This window comes from Pleurodeles waltl, chromosome 7, assembly GCF_031143425.1.
Source record: "Pleurodeles waltl isolate 20211129_DDA chromosome 7, aPleWal1.hap1.20221129, whole genome shotgun sequence".
Lineage (NCBI taxonomy): Eukaryota > Metazoa > Chordata > Amphibia > Caudata > Salamandridae > Pleurodeles > Pleurodeles waltl.
The window spans coordinates 456,041,693-456,054,320 of record NC_090446.1 but is presented as its reverse complement, the minus strand read 5'-3'; the positions used below and the strand labels follow the sequence as shown (position 1 = coordinate 456,054,320).

The 12,628-nt window shown below is 44.8% G+C and overlaps 1 protein-coding gene across 2 annotated transcripts in view; it reads left to right on the top strand.

Moving 5' to 3' along the window:
- Window positions 1–9,687, top strand: part of LOC138304183 (coronin-1A-like) — a 154,750-nt gene extending 145,063 nt beyond the window's left edge. For both annotated transcript variants that reach the window (XM_069244026.1, XM_069244025.1), the window contains exon 11: window positions 7,474–9,687. In XM_069244026.1, coding sequence (XP_069100127.1) covers window positions 7,474–7,578 — 105 coding nt within the window. In that variant the 3' untranslated portion in view covers window positions 7,579–9,687. The remainder of the gene's footprint in view (window positions 1–7,473) is intronic.
- The last annotated feature ends 2,941 nt before the right edge of the window (window positions 9,688–12,628 follow it).

Below are 12,628 nucleotides of genomic sequence, written 5' to 3'. Positions count from 1 at the left end.
CAGGGTACAGAGGACTTTAACGACCAGCGGGGGTAGCGGCAGGAAGGCCACTGATGTCACCACTGCGCCTGGAGGTGCGCTGAAAAGCAGCCCGGGTCCGTAAAGCTCAGGACATTCTAATAGTGTGCAGTGCACAGCGGGCTTCAAGGACCAGCGGGGGTAGTAACAAGAAGGCCACTGACATCACCACTGCACCTGGAGGTGCCCTGAAAAGCATCTCAGGTACCATGAAATTTGGGACACACTGATAGTGTGTGGGGATCAGAGGACTTCAAAGATCAGCGGGGGTAGCAGCAGGAAGGTAGCTGATGTCACCACTGCACTTTCAAGGTGTGCTGAATAACAGCCCAAGTCCCTCACAGTTCGGTATCCGCTTGTAGTGTGCACAGCACAGAGGACTTCAAGGACCACCGGGGGAAGCAGCAGGAAAGCCGCTGACATCACCACTGCATCTGGAGGTGCACTGAAAACCGGCTCAGGTCCCCCCAGTGTGGGACGTGCTGATAGTGTGAAGGGCACAGAGGACTTCAAGGACCAGCGGGGATAGCGGCAGGAAGGCCGCTGACATCACCACTGTGCCTGGGGGTGCGCTAGAAAGCAGCCTAGGTCCTCCACAGTGCCAGAAATGCTGATAGTGTGTGGGACACAGAGGACTTCAAGGACAAGCAACGGTAGCGGCAGGAAGGCCACTGATGTCACCACTGAACCTGGAGGTGCACTGAAAAACTGCCAGGGTCCTTCATAGGGTGGGACGTGCTAATAGTATGCAGGGAACAGAGGACTTTAAGGACCAGCGGTGGTAGCAGCAGGAAGGCCGCTGACGTCACAACTGGGCCTAGAGGTGTGTTGAAAAGCAGCCTGGGTCCCCTGCAGTGCGGGATGCGCTGATAGTGTGCGGGGCACAGAAGACTTCAAGGACCAGCGGGGGTAGTAGCAGGAAGGCCGCTGACGTCACCACTGCACCTTGAGGTGTCCTGAAAAGTAGCCCGGGTCCCCCACAGCATGGGATGCACTTATAGTGTGCGGGGCACAGAGGACTTCAAGGAACAGCAGGGGTAGCAGCAGGAAGGCCGCTGATGTCACCACTGTGCCCGGAGGTGCGCTGAAAAGCATCCCGGGTCGATCCACAGTGCAGGTTCGTGCTGATAGTGTGCAGGGCACAGAGGACTTCAAGGACCAGTGGGGGTAGTGGCAGGGAGGCTGCTGACATGCCCACTGCACCTGGAGGTGCACTGAAAAGCAGCCTGGATCCCCTACAGTGCGGTATGCATCCAAGGACATGCCCGGGCCAAGACCGGGCCCAACTTCGCCAGTCATGGCCCAGAAGAGGCTGGGCTGGGCACCCCCTTCCCTTGTTGCCTTAGGTGTTCACTTTGGATTATGGGTAAGCCTATGTTTTTGGTTTTGGTCTTTTCTGCCTGCTGACTTGTCTTTAGTGGCTGATTCGGAGATCGGGTGTCCGGATCTCATTTTTGCCCCCCCCCCCTTTCAAGAACAAGTGGCCAAAGGAACACCTCAATGTGCGATGGGGAAACGAAAGCTGGTGGGTGCTAAAGACTTTGCTCCTAGGGCCTCGACCGCCACCACCCTAAACACGTTCCTGGCCCGTGCAGTTGGAGTGATCTCAAAAGAGATCAAATTGGCAGAGTGCAGGCTTTCCTTGGAAATAGAGGACAGTCCTGGAGCCCTGTAGGTTCTCCAATTGGCCTTATCTGGGGAGATCGTTGCCCAAGCTCAAAACAATTTGGATGGTAGACTTACTCCCTCCAGTCTGACTCTCTTGGCCCAATACATTTGCCCAATTGCAATTTGCCTGATGTTCATAATAATAGTGTCTGCCCACTGCAACCCAAGGAAAAACGTCAACAAAAGCGACCGGGAAATACAAAATGCCAACCTTAGCCAGCGAGTAATTTGGTCTCTTCTGGAATCACCCTAGGTATGAGGGACTTTATTTTTTTCAGATTGGGATCTTTTCGCTGCCAGAATTAAAGACCTTATTCCTCAAAGTTTGTTGCCACTGTGAGAGAGACTGACCAGTTTAGAGACTACCATCTTGGCACTGTCAAACTCTAGTTCCACTATTCACTCTGGCAGTGCGAGAAGTGGTATTCCTTCTATCACCCCTGCAGCTAGTACATCAAGTCTTGTTCCTATTATGAGTCATTGCAGTTCTTGCTCTGAGCACCTCGATCATCAAACTGTAACCCCCCCCTGCAGTGGGGCCCCAGAAAACGACATTGACAGTTATGCAACCTATTGCCGAGGGGCTCCTCAGATAGCAACTCAGACTATACATCACGAGCAAGGGTCAGTGGATGCTCGGACTAACAATGGGCTTCGGGGGGGGGGGGGGGCAATAGGAAAGTTTAAGAAAAGGAGATACCTACCTTAAATTTGGTGCCTGTCTGTGGTCCCTATGTGGATATCTTGACGGGGCCTTGCATATCTGATGATAGATGAGAATCCACAACTCAGCTAAAAAACAATGTCCGCCATTTGTTGTGTCAACACACAGACTTTAATATTGGGGAATAGCAGGATATTCTGTTTGTAAGAAGGGTGTGGTGGGTGGGCCCGGGTGGGCCCAGCTGAGAAGACCATAACCAGGGATTGCATAGTTATTAATTGAAAGACACCCTCAATTGCTAAACATCTTGTTTGCTGCAATAAAGTGCCTCTTGGCAGAGCCGTAAAGTGCCTCTTGGCAGAGCCGTAAAGTGCCTCCTGGCAGAATCCACCTGCTTGGCTACTTCTATAGACACTTGTGTCCCAGGCCCTAAGTCTGTGATTCTGGGAGTGTGCAGCCACTGGAGTACTCCCTTGTTTCTCAATCCAGTAGTTTCCTCCCTTTCTCAACATTAGATCTGAATGATTGACTACAGGTCCTAGATACTGTCCCCCCTCAATCTTTAGTGAGGGGGCCCCTATCATCAGTTCCCCTGCAGCTGACGAAGGAGGCTGGGCCAGTACAATCTGTAGATTCAACCCTGAAGATTCTTTGCTGGAATGTAGCGGGGTAAGGACTAAGTGTCAGGACCCAGAATGGCTAAACATGATCACAAAATATGATTTGGTGATGTTGCAAGAGACCTGGAGCCAAGAAAAGATCACATGGGAGGGCTATGAATGCTTTTATATTGCATTGACGCCCGTCATTGGTAACAGAGCTTGCGGGGGAAAGGCTATAATGGTCCGCATCACCACAAATCTTCTAAATATTCCAGTTCCTTTTAATCTCACTGGGATCCAGATTCTCTGGGTGGTAGCATCCTTTTTAGCTGATATTTATAATTCAGTTAGGGATCCTGGATGTCAGATTGAGGCTCTTTTTCAGGTTATATCGACCATTGAGGCCTGATCATCCAGTCTACTTAAGTGTTTTAGGGCCAGATGTAGCAAACGTTTTCACCCATTCTGTGTCTATGGAAAAACATGTTCGTACATATGGCCCTTAATGTTATCCAAGGGCGGAGATTTCAGTGCAAAGCTGGGCCTTAATTGAATTACTAGTAACCCTTTGTCGGGGGAGGGATGCCATTTTGCTCTCTATCTTCAAATGATCATAGGGAGAGAAAGCTATGGAAGGCTCTGGGTGATGTGGGGCTATATAATTTGGTTTCCATAGAGCCCCCATTCATTGTCTCATCTTTCCACCTTCATGGGCAAGAGGAAAGGGGCCTACCATTGACTATTTGTTTGCTTTCTGGTCCTTAACAGGTATTACCACACTGGGGCAAGTTTTTCTGACGTATTATAATGATCACAAGCCTACTGCAAGAATGGCCCTCCCTATTAGCAACAGCCCAAAAGCGGTGTCGGGCCTTAGGGATTTGTCCTCTCAGGATAAGGGTTTGAGGGTAAAATGGCATAGTCTCCCGATTCCGAGATTGATGGAAACAGTGGATAAGTCCAACTCAGCCATTATCTCAAACCTTAACTCTTTATTGATTCATTGCCCCCATCAGTGTTGCAAGCCTTCTGTGATCTTAATATCTCAGTTAACAACATAAGGAGGAAAATGTCGGGAGGAGACCTATGCACATGGGCTGGTTTAATAGGGCCTGCAGGGTGGCAAACATGCAGCTTTGGCAAGTTTTAAATGCAAACCCTCGTAATCAGGTGGACATTGCTATAGCAAGAAGGGCTTATAAAGAGGCCATCTGGCAAAGGAAATTAGAACTAAAAGAAGCTTCTTAGGAGCAAGTAATATGTACCTGCAAAGTGGGGGACTCGGGCGATTTTGGTGCATTGTCAGTGGGAAACAGTTTTGTGCAGCTGTGCCAGATGATATTGGCTCCTCTATTTCTCTCGAGCTGTGGGTCACCCATTTTCAGAGAGTTTATGCACTAAGTGATGCTGGGCTGGGAACTACTGAAGTGGATGATCATTTGTTTCCCAGTTTTGATGTGTCAGAAGTGCATACTGCAATTTCAGATAGCCCCTCAAACAAATCACCTGGTCCTGATGGGATACCCATGGACCTTTATAAAGGGGAGGTTTAACTCTGGGCCCCGGTTCTAACAAATGTTTTAAATGCAGCTGTCCATGTCGAAATTACGCCTTCATGGAAATCTGCACTGATTGTTCTTGTTTTAAAGAAGGGTAATCATCAAGACCTAGATGCTATTGCCCCATTGCCTTGATAAATTCCATTGTAAAGATATTGGGGTGTGTTATTTTGCAGTGACTTGAAGAACGTATCAGTGCCAAAAATATCCTGTGTCCAGCTCAGTATGGCTTTAGACAGGGGAAGGAAAACCATGGAGCAGTGCCTGAATTTGAACTTGTTAATCAGTAAATATGTGTTGGCTAAACAGGGGTCCATTTCTTTAGCTTTTATGGACCTAAGTTGTGCCTTTGATTGAGTAGTCGGGTCTAAGCATTGGCATATCCTTGTACCCCTTGGATTGCTTACTCCCCTGGTTGACCTCTTAAGAGCTTAAGGGGGTTAATGTCTCCGTCAGGTATGGAGTGGGAGGGGAATGTACTGAATCATTCATGATCCCGCGAGGGGTCAGGCAGGGCAGTGTATTGGCCCCTTTTGTTTTCCTTTTATATATTAATGGACCTAATCACCATTTGATTGTAAAGGGTAAAGACCTGCCTAGAGTTAAGTCCACTTTTGTCCCCTACCTGTTGTACGCGGACGATGCAGTTTTACTGTCTCGTAATGTCAATGGCCTTAAAGTGCTGATCGATTCACTTGTAAATTTCATGGATGAGCTGGGGTTAGACACAAACATCTCAAAAACTCACCACATGGTGTGTGGGAAACAAAACCCTAAAATTAGACCTATAAACATTAAGGGTAAGGCCATTAGTAATGTGGCATCCTTCTCCTGTTTTGGGAGTGAAATTTGACCAATGTGGCAATTGGTCTTTCAAATCGATGTACCCATTTTAACCAGGTGTGTGGCGCTTTGTTTAAATTTGTGCTCACCGTGGGAAGCAAACCTGTTCTGCCACTTTTGCAGGTATAGAAAATGAAGTGCCTTCCTGTGTCGATGTACGGAGCGGTCATCTGGGGAGGGGGGTTAGCACTAGTAGAGCCATACAAATTGAGAACCGTTTTTGTAATAGACTGTTGGGTGTGGGCACTTCCAACTCGATGTTCTTTGTGCATGAAGAACTGGGCTTAGATTTTGTAGAGGACCAGGCCAAATTAGCTCAGCTGCTATTATGGATGTTGGAGTGGAGTGGGGATTCCACATCCCTGAACAAGGACATTAGAAAAGAATGCCTGGTGGGTGTGCACAGGCTTAAGATCCCTTGGCTAAGGTACATCCACTCCGTCACCCAGTCTTTAGGCAGTCTCGATTTGTTTAACAAGCCACAGAGTAGTAGTAAGAGGGACAGAAAGTTCATTAAGGAATGTTTTCTGACCCATTCAAGGGAAGTAAGGAAATGCAATACACTGGTAAAACCAGCTATCCGTCCTCTCTTGCTTTTGAAAATGGAGGCTGGCCCGAGCCCTATCTTAGTTATGTTAAGCATCCTTGGGACAGGTCTCTTTTAACAATGTTCCAGCTGGGCTCAATCCGTGCTCACATATGTTTTCTTCTGGGTCAGCATGACCCAAATTTGATCTTGGTTGCCCCTGTGATGGCTGTTCGCAACAGACCTTTGAGCACTTTGTCCTTTTATGTAGTTATTATGACTTTTTATGAGGAAGGTTTCTGTTGCAAATCTTGAAGTCGAGGGGTTTTCGGCAGTAAAAGCCTTCCTGTTCTTACAATTGTTAAATTCTGAAGTGATGGAATTGGAAGTTCTTTCATTTTTGAAGGGTGTGCTGGCCTGGTATAAGGATATGCATTTTAATAGTATATGGTTATTTATATTTCTACCTTCTTATGTGCTGGGCTTTTTGAATTTGTTTTAATTATGTGTTTTGTTTTTATTGGGTCCTGTTCTCTTTTATGATTATTATTTTATAATTGAATAAAGATTTCAATCAATCAAAACACTTCTGGCTTAAGTGCCAACTATCATTCTCAATAGATAAACTACTGCGAACTAAGGAAAAGCAGGAAACTCTTCTTCAAACATAGTTGGGAGGCCAATAATCTTGAACTACACAAAACTTTGCTTGTATAAAAAAGAATATTGCACACTTTAGTTAAAATAGTGCCGGAGATGTACCAGTTCCATATGTCAGCCCCAGACACGAAATATACATATGAGAATTACGAGAAAAGGGGGGGAAGGGCTTATTTCGCAGGTAAACCCCAATTAAACCCCCTGCTAAATATCCGTGCCACCCACTCCAAATTCACATACTCCACACATTGGAAATTTAAACCACTTGTGTGAGGTCAAAAAGGCCACTGGACGGGAGGGATCAGAACTTCAACACTTTCAAGTATGATTTGGGCAAGGGTGTGTAATCGACATTCAAGAAGGGGTTTACTTCCTTTTCGTCACCGCTGGATTCGTGCACTTAGGCAAATCCAACATCACTATATTTTAGAAGAATAAACTAGTGCACCACAGTGAGGTGGATTGAGGTCTCTCGCCTGCAGAGTGCGAGAAGCCTCAAGTGAACAAAACATGTTTTTTGAGGAAGTACCCAAGCACCAAATGTCTCTCACGAAAACTGCAGGGCAATGAGGCAGCGTGGAATATAATACATTTCTGAATTCAGGGAGTGGTCATTTGTTTTCCTCTGCAAGGTATTTTATTCCAGAGAAGCTAACGCACAACACATAATACATTTAACTGTTTTGATGCACTACTTTGCTTGATGATCTGTTGAGAAAACAACTGCAAATCATGTAAACCAGATAAAGGATCCAAGAGTGCTTGTTAACACCAAACTTCCCTACACGCCAGGCAAAGGCCTTAGATGCCCCATTCACAATCAGTAAGGGTAAATGATGCAACAGTGCTTCGCTGTTCTCCACTTAGGAACCCTTTGTGTGCTCTAGTCAACTGCTGTGTCTTATCTCTGTCTCCTCTTTATATACTCCCTAGGATCCGGCCTTGGAAAAGCTGACTGAGGAAATTAGGCTGCTGAAGGCCACAGTGAAGGAACAGGACCGACGCATCTCAGAGTTGGAGGAACAAGTCAGCAAATAGAGACTCCACTGGGGGTGGAAGTTATGATATCCATATATAGAAAAGAGAATTTCAATTAAAAAATCGGCCAAAGTGTACTGCTGCCACATTTTGTTGTTAAAACCAAATAATTGCTGCAGACTCTGTGTATTTGAAGCCACTGTGCAATATATACACGTGAGGGGACTGTTGTGCTTCTGCCTCAAGGACCACGCGCCAGTCTAGCAAAGCTACAACAACATGCTTCAGAAGACAACTGTCAATCTTGCTTATCTCTCGCGACCTGCAGCCATTCACTATGCCTCCAACTATCCTTGGGAGAAACCAGACACCTTCCTGCCACCTGTTTGCTTTTCTGGAACTTTCAGTTGTCGTTCTGCCAGGGTTGAATAGGGGAAACCGAGTGCCCTGGCAGAAGCTTTGCTTTTTGTGGAAGGTTCCTTCATGTTACCGCCGACCAAAGGCCACCACAATGTTTAACTCTTCTGAAATATTTCACCATTGTAAGCCAAATGTTGTTCCTACCACTGTGGTAGAAACGGATGCTGTAGAAAGCTATGGCTTCTGTAGTGAGTAAGTTCTGTATTTTCCTGCATCTCCAATTTCCCCAGAAACCACCTTTTTGCACTAAACACAATTTCAGGTATAGTTTGATTTCCATAACTTAAGAGCTTTCTCTGTCCACTGTCAAGTAATAAGGGAAATGTGAACAAATTCAATTTAGATTCATAAAAGAAGTCAATTTAATAAAGTCCTCACGTATCTCAGTATTTCCAGCAGTATCATGAATTAGGAAAGAAGGAGCTCTAGTAATAAATAAATCAGGGACTGTAAGCTGCAGGAGTATCCCTGGCACTGCCATGCCTCTGTTGATTGTCCCTACCTACAAACCTTTGCCTGCTTCCATTCAGGATAGGAGGTGTCCTCTTTCAAAGGTGCTGAGACTGGAGCTGATCCCAAGGAACCTGCGTCCTGGCTCAAGAAAGCAACACTTTTTGACCTTCAGAAGGTTTCAATCTGAGTCAAAGATGCTATGCTGTAACCACAGCTGCAAGCACAAGACTCTGCAGAACAACCACAGACATGTATTTGCATACTCTTCTCAAGATGTTCCATGGGAACCCTATCAACGAATTTCCCTAGTGCCTTTTAGGTAAAAAAGGAAATAAGGATGCACCTTATTGGGATTGACTACCTCCACACAAAAAACAAGCAATTTAATGGATTAGTTCATGCTTTTTTTTGCTCTTTTACATGATTACACTTCTTTCTTTGCCAAATATTTAGTTTCTTGAATTTAAACGTTCTAGGCACAAGGAGGAAGAGGAGATATAATAGAAGCTTATTGTTTGTGCACATACAACAACCATGCTTTTCAAGCCTATGTTTTCGACTTTTTCCTGTCCTAAGAACCTGTCTGACAGCAGAGATGAGAGTACAAATGTGTGATCCAAAATATAGAGTAGTTTTAGGATGGTGTGGGCAACACTCTGCTACAGAAGATATGTCAAGGCATGCTTGACCCCCCTTCTATCTGTAATTTAGAGGAGGGAGATTGTAATAGGAAGCAAATCATCCTGAATTAAGTCTATTGCATGTCCAGTCTCACACACCTGGTCATATAAACATATCTATTTTTTGTGGTAGACAGTCCTGTAAAATGGTTGGAAAGGGTGTGCCTTTTTCAACGTCTCAGGTCTGATGTCTGGTTACTCAAAGATAATGGAGAGATCATTTGCACACGTTCCACAAGAAGTTACTGGACTGTGTAATGACTAGTTTATGAGTTTCACTCTAAGTGAAATGTACAAAATATGGAGGAGAATGGTGGCCATTGGTACCTGTGTGAAGGGAGATGCAACGCAGACCAGCAACCAGAACTCTGTATGAAACCCAATCCATGTGAAGGACCAGACACTGTGCTGCACTCGGTGCCTCCGAAGGAAAAATCGCCAACATGTGTTTGTTTTGTGCTATATGCTTGTCCTCCGTGCAGTGCATGCAGGTGTTGCACAAAGAGGGCCGTATGCTTGGGTCTGAGATGTGCACATACAGGTGTGCCCCTCATACCTTCACCTTCAGTCTCAGGACAGAACAGTTGTATCAATAAAGAGAATTTAGAGAACAGAATCTGGTGCCTCGCGTATCTGTCTACAAGGACTGCATGAAGGGTGCAAGAGTTGCCAGGTTGGAAAAGTCAGAGGAGAGTACAAATGGAATACAAGTAGACACCACTGAAGTCTGTTTCATGTCCCAGTCTTCTCTGCCTTGTGTCCACAAAGTCTTATGGGCTTAGGCAGAAGTTTGTAATAAGTGGAGAACATGAAACCAGCATATGCAGCATCTAGGGCGAGGCTCAGCAGGTAATGCTGTAATGAAAAAATATGAGTGGCGAAGGTCACTCGATACCTAGGAGTTTAGTGTTCATTGGCACTAAAACCAATCCAGCCCTCTGTGCGAATGAATTTATGGATTGACAGTTTAAATGAGGAATGCCTCTGTTTGATCATGTAGATGCACATACATTGACTGTTTGATGAGGGGTGTGGGAGCCAACCATATCTATAGATACACATGCACAGTTGTGCTTTAGCGTTCTCTGCCAATAATCAAGGTTACACAGGAAAAACATTTATTTTGTTTTCATAGTTTTCTATAGCACACACCAGGACTAATGGGCTCAGGCGGTTGCACAACAGATTTCCATAAATTATACATTCAGATGATTTTGGTAGAGGGGGAGAATAAAAAAGATCAGTTCATCATACAGTGAAAATACTGAGATCCCATTGCATTGAAAAAACGTAGACATTCGATTGAATACATTTTGAAGTTGAGAAAAAAACATTTTTGCACGAGGATGAAACTACACTGATCCATAGTAGCCTGGAGGGTTAATCATGGAGAAAGCGGTATAGTAAATGCCATGCAAGGCAGTATTAAATCAGCGGTAGTCAAACGTTTGCCTTTCCCTGAAAAGACACTGTTACTTAAGATATTTTTGAGTTTGGCCTTAACGAAATTGAGAAAGACTGATGGTGTTAGATTGACCTAAGTGATGAAAAGTAATACTGCATCCTCCTCTCCTGGAAAGTGGCCTTCAGGTCATGGGAGATCATGATTGCAGGTTATCTGATACAAGGAGATGAAGAATTACAAAAGGTAATCTGTACTTCGGATGAAGCATAGGATCCACCAAGAACAGGTGAGCACAAGCGGAGTGTATGTGACAGTGAATGGTGTATATTCACTGTTTTCAGAGAGACAAAGTCGTCAGTGGGCTCACACTATGGTAGTTCATTGTATGCTATCACAGAAACTTTCAAAGTGGTTTCACAGTATGATTGTTAGCCCACTGTCTCATCTGCTTTTACTCTCAGGAAAGAGCTCATGTGGAGCTCTTAAATGTTTGCAGATGGAACTATCTACCATTTACCCTTTGATACGTGGGTACAGGGCTCAAGGAGGTGAGATTGCCTCTCTAATGTGTTGAAAAAGTCGCTTTTGTACTTTGGCTCATGTTTAAAAAATGGCATCATAAGATAACAAAAGAATCACACCTGGAGAGAACTCAAGCGTTTGTAACATAAAAAAACTGTTTTACATATGGTGTTGTTATCGTAACTAAGAATGCTAGGATCTGAACGCCAGACCACAGCTCCTAAACAGATATCAGGAACGGCTGCGGAACCAACTACACTTTAATAAAACATATGTAGAGTTTCCATGATAAGATTCAACAGATAAGCGACATACGAAAAAAAACACTGAAGTCCACAACTGTGTTTGTATTAGAAATCTCAAACGTTTCACATAAGAAAACCAAACCTATAACATAACTACCAAGAAAACCATAATCATGTGAGTGGAGGGCTGTAGAGGGGTTCTCAAAACAAAACGCAGCGGTGGTGTTGATAAATCAAGTAATCAGGTCTAAAAAGATCACACATCACTTTTCATCAAGGTGATTAGACCAATGCCCTTTTGGCCACGTTTAACTGCCAGTCTGGAAATAGAACCGTTCCCATTTACGTAAGTGGTATACAAGGGTTCAGATGTCAGTGTCTCGGACGATGCATTTCCCATTTAGTCCACACACTTATGCATTAGGACTTCATGCCTGGTTTTACGTGATACAGTACAAATGACGAGCACTGTAGCCATGGGTGACTTCTATGAAAGACTGAGAAAGTAAGTTTGGTGGATAGGTAGACGAAAATATAATAGATTAGGGCATAAGTGGCGGAGAATTAACAACAGGATGTGGTGGGCCATATGTCACATAATGGAGGAGACCAAGTAAGATGATTAGGTAGGCTTTAGTCGAGATAGTAAACGTGAACATGGCAGGCTACTGGTGATCAGGTAGAGGAATACAGAATGATGCAGACTGAGGAACAGGAAACAGCAGACTATAAATAACACGTAGAAGAGACAAGGGTGTGGAACAGAGCAGGTCTATATCTGAGGTGCTTCAGGACAGATGGGGCAGGCAGCTAGGTGACATGGTAAAAGAGAATGGGATAGGACTAGTGCTACGTGAGTTGGCGTAGCAGACTAGAATTGTTCAAGGCGAAGTGGTACAGGCGACCAGGAATGAGGAGGGTATGAGGAATAACATTGGACTGGCAGAATATAGCCAGCTTTGGCCAAAAAAGAACACAATGGTACAGCCCTGAATAATCTTGTAGAAGAGAAAAAAAACAGAGAGGCACAGAACACAGGTGGTCTCCTAAGGGAGATTGAGGAATGCAACATGGCAAACCATAGATAACCTGATATATGTGAACAGAATGGGGAAGAACATAGTTAATCTGGTACAAGAAGATTGGATCGGGTGAGTCACAGGAAGCAAGGAACATGATGGATCAGACTGCAAGGGGTCTGGTACACGTGCCCAAGGACAGAAAAGGGCTGGGCATAATTGGCCATCAAACAGGTATTTGATGAGTGGAACAGGCCAAACGAAATTACTTGACAAGATACTGAAGAAAAAGAGGTGTCAGCTCACAAGTAACCTAGTATAGGACTGCCACATACTTTTCCTAGTATCATGTAACCTAGGGCCAGC